Source organism: Triticum urartu, unplaced genomic scaffold (assembly GCF_003073215.2).
Source record: "Triticum urartu cultivar G1812 unplaced genomic scaffold, Tu2.1 TuUngrouped_contig_9032, whole genome shotgun sequence".
NCBI lineage: Eukaryota > Viridiplantae > Streptophyta > Magnoliopsida > Poales > Poaceae > Triticum > Triticum urartu.
In genome coordinates this window covers 853-5,177 of record NW_024120040.1, presented here as the reverse complement: position 1 = coordinate 5,177, position 4,325 = coordinate 853, and the positions used below count along the sequence as shown (strand labels likewise).

General features: G+C 45.4%; 1 protein-coding gene across 1 annotated transcript; it reads right to left on the bottom strand.

Moving 5' to 3' along the window:
- Positions 1-967: 967 nt before the first annotated feature.
- LOC125532094 (flavonoid 3'-monooxygenase CYP75B4-like) lies at positions 968-1,597 on the bottom strand. Its single transcript, XM_048696271.1, has one exon. It carries the CDS (start codon positions 1,550-1,552, stop codon positions 968-970), a length of 585 nt encoding a protein of 194 aa, XP_048552228.1. The 5' UTR covers positions 1,553-1,597.
- Positions 1,598-4,325: the final 2,728 nt, after the last annotated feature.

Below are 4,325 nucleotides of genomic sequence, written 5' to 3'. Positions count from 1 at the left end.
CCATGGATTGATAAAGATCTCCTTATTCTTTCTGCTGGTGCTTTACATCACTAGAGCTTTACGTGCCGGAGACTTGATCTGCTCAAGCAAGAGAAAAGTATCCTTTACTGATGTGAACGGGGGCAATGATGATATCAGATTTATCATCGTCCAAGGGACATGCATGCATGGTTGACAGCGAACTGATCTGAACTGTATTATCGGAAGTTTCAGAGTTACTGTATTTTTCAGGCTTGTCGTTTCTGTGCTTCCCTCTAAGAGCATCTCCAGCCGTTCGGCCCCCTAGGGGCTTGAAATAGCGCCGCCTAGGGGCGCGCCGGCAATAATTTCGGCGTGAGGGCCTACATATGTTCCAACCAGATATTTCTGATTAATGTGGGACTTTCTAGCCAATTATATATTTTTATTATATAATAGATAGATATCGATGACTTCAATTCATTTTTTCTTAAAAGAAGTTTGTTTTAGTTTTTGACTAACACGCAATTTTTATTTAGTCAGCTAATTTTTGCTGACAAAGGGTGAACTTTATTAGTTTAAAATGAAGCATAAGGGGTACTGATACAATGATCACACACCCCGCCTCTCCATAGTAAGGATGAAAATAGTCAACACTAATGTACACACATAGAAATAATACAAGTAACTAGAAAAGACAAACAAGGCCCAGGATGTTCGTTGGTGACTTGGTGGAGTAAAAAGGAAAAAAAAAACCCTGAAGCAATGAAAAAATGATAAGAAAATATACAACAACAATCATATTCGCACCAATCCCCATGATCTCTTATTCGTGACAGGAAAACGAAGTTGTTTTCCCAAAACAACAAAGCAGATCTTCTTTCGTACACAAGCTAACCCTACAAATGTTATTTTCCTTGTCACAGTGGCTTATTAAACTTGTCAAAACAGTACACAATGTTATTTTCCATGTCACAGTGCCCGGCCGCCAAGGCTAAGCAACAGAACATTATGCGATTTGGTATGCCGATGGGAGCAGCCTAGGCACCGGGTGGACCATCAATGGCACGGCCAGCTGCAGCAGCAGAGAAAATGTCTCCTCCATGTCCGGCGTCTGGCCTGCTGGCAGCTCCCAGTTGAACGAGTGCACCAACGTGGCGGTGGTCACGGCGACCATCCTAATGCCCCAGCTGAGGCCCGCGCATATCCTCCGGCCCGCCCCAAATGGTATCAGCCCGAAGTCACCTCCCTTGACGTCGATGTCGGCATGCGACCCTCCGGGGAGGAACCAGGCAGGCCTGAACTCCAGCGAGTCGGGCCACAGGGCCGGATCGCGGGCGATCCCCCACACATTCACTAGAAGCTCTGTCCCCTTGGGAATGCGGTAGCCGGCGACCTCACACTCCTCAGTGGCCATCCGTGGTAGCAATAGCGGCGTGGATGGGTGCAGCCGGAAAGTGTCCTTGATGACCACGCTCGGGAAGGTGAGGCGCGGCAGGTGTGACTCCGAGATGAGACTCTCAAGGCCCACGATGGTGTCCTGCTCTTCCTGCGCCTGCTTCAGGATGTCCGGGTGCCGGATCAGCTCTGCCATGGCCCACTCCACCGTGATCGATGTCGTGTCCGTGCCCGCCACGAACAAGTTCTGCATGCATGTAGAGTGCATTAGACGAATGAGGTTATGAATTTGCCATGTTGAGCTACCACCAAGGAGAAAAATAGCATGGTACAGCAAAATAGCGTCGGCCTCATAATAAGTTATTAGCGTGCTATAAAGCGTTATAGTGTGCTATTAGCGAGACGTTGTACACTGATTTATTTAGCGAGGCAATTCTCAATTCATATTCCATGTGTCATGTTTATCAAGTAACTACATCTCTTCATGCATAGCAGAATTCCACTTCTTGCGGTCACCGGAAACAACGGCTTTAGCGTATGTGGATGTCTCATGATATTTCTCAACTTGTTCAGCACAACTAAAAGCATAATGAACAAGGTAATGCTATTCAATTAGGCATTTAGGTTTGTTAATGATCCTCTTTCGCATGCTAGCTGCAAGAGACTGATTTTATTGCTGCAAAAGCAGGGTGAGTGCTGCACAACATCGTTATCATGAATTTGTCTATCTGGAGCGTCATTATCATTAGTCGATGCATCTGGAGCATCATCATCATTATCAACAATTACATTTTCCTCCTCATCAAGGTGCCGCATGTACAAAGTAACTTGTTGTGGCACTTCAGAAGTATCTGACGAAACATCTGTGGACAAGCTATTATGATACATAACAGATTCATTGAAAACCTTATGTTGTAATCCAGCAACGGTAGATGGGAGTTCATCTATGCCATGTCATCGAAACCCTAAACAGAAACAAGACTGTGATGCCACTTGTTAATGATACGCAGGCAAAACCGATGACAAAGAACGAATCAAATCCAGGGGACACGAGGATTTTAATGTGAAAAGGCTCTCTAACACGAAGGGAAAAAACTACAGACACCAGCCAACAAATCTTCACCGTATAATGAGAGTTTACAAATGTTGTGATTTACAACGATGATCTCATCTCATGCGGTGGCTTACAAAGGATATATATAGTAGATGTGACCTATGCCGGTCACAACTGATCCGTACCGCAGCGGTGCTTCACCTTGCACCCCCTAGGCGTCTCTGGCATGGGGCGAGCTCTTGACGACGGGCCTCCACTCTACTTCGCCAGAAGATAGGTTTATACTTATATATGAATTTGGATCAAAACATAACAAGCACTATAGCTACAGTGCCTGCTCTAGTGTTTTGGTTACCAACGAAATTTCAGGATTCGAGCAGTTATCGAGAATTTCTTTGCCCATGGTAACTGGCCCTTCTGAGCAAAAAACACTCGGATTTTTTTAATTTGAACAGTTGATATGTAGTTAAATAAAGCGGAAACCAGCTTTGAACACATGTCGAGCGATGACCTGGTCGTTCTTCTCTACACTGGGTGCTGAGCTAGCATGTTGTTGCGTCGTGGGTTCGAATCTCTTCCCTGTTGTATTTGTTTGCCTAATTCCGCAGGGTATTACAAAAAATGGAAATAAAGTGTTTAAGTGGGGCTCAAACCGGAGACGGTCGATGTCATTTACAAGGGGAAAACCACTGCGCCTTGGGCAAGTTTATGTGCAAATAATAGTTCCGCGGCTATTTGACTGGATCAGATATTTGAATTCAAATTTCATTTGAAATTTTCAAACAGTATTCGTTCGGTATTTCGTTGTAGCCACAGTAAACGCATCCCCCGCCCCACCCCCAGCCCCCAGATAATTTTTCTGTGTTCAGTAACCAAAACATAGGCTACAACCAACAAAGGAAACAAGGCTCACGCCCAAGGCAATGGCCCAAGGCTGCCTGGGGCCTCGAGCCGCCGCTGCTCGGCATAGATGGTATGTCCTACTCTTTTCCGAGAACCACACTCTACATAGACAGTCTTTGCGGACACCCACAGTTTGGTACTCGGCGTAGGTGAAAGCACTTGGCGTAGACGTTTATTCCAGTAGTGACCCTTTGATCCCAGTCATGGAACACATACACCATGCATCTGATCGAGTTCATCATGGATGTTATTTATTGTCGGATCAGCTCCACCTCATTCTATGCCTCTTATAAAGTTTCACTGAACATATTCTCCTTTAACCACAGAGCCTCAAACCGTTTCACATGGCCAGACCTGACGAATTCTGAGCATAATATTCAGTATCAACTAATAGCGGGTGGTTATCAGAGTGATTAGAGTTCATGTTCTAAGAGCCGCATGAGGGTGCATCACTACCCACTCATCAGAGTGATTACAGTTCATGTTCTCGGTTTAGTATTATCTAATCCACCCATGGGCTCCGGAAAACGCCGATCATGAACGATATATTTCAGATAAGAACAGTTTAATCTCTACAGGCCCCCACGCGGTGGATGAGTATGCAGGTACGGGGAACAGCTCGGCTTCCACGATCGGTGGCTACCATATTTCTGTTGCCTCGTCCACTTTCAAGCACCGTGCAATAATCAGAAAGTATTCGAGATGAAACCATGTCCTGCAAGCGTAAGCCCAAATTCTCTTTTGTATGTGTATGTGCTACTGTGAATGATAGATCAGTCCTGCCTTCCCTCCATCTCCTGGCCCTGGGTGTCCAGAGAACAACAGAAAGGAAACCATGTACGTAGCTGAAAGTTGTTTGGTTTAAGCTGCAGTTCATTATTTTAGGCCTGAACTTGAAAAAAGGTTGGACGAGCATTACTAGATACCAGGAGAAGATGCTTGCTGTTCTCCAAAAGGGAACGGCAGGTGCACTGTTGCTTTGGAAAATAGCAGGACCAAAAAAGCAGCTAGC

Bases quoted from the DNA above. Each gene is read 5' to 3' on its own strand.
- LOC125532094 (XM_048696271.1), bottom strand. From the start codon at position 1,552: ATGGCAGAGCTGATCCGGCACCCGGACATCCTGAAGCAGGCGCAGGAA.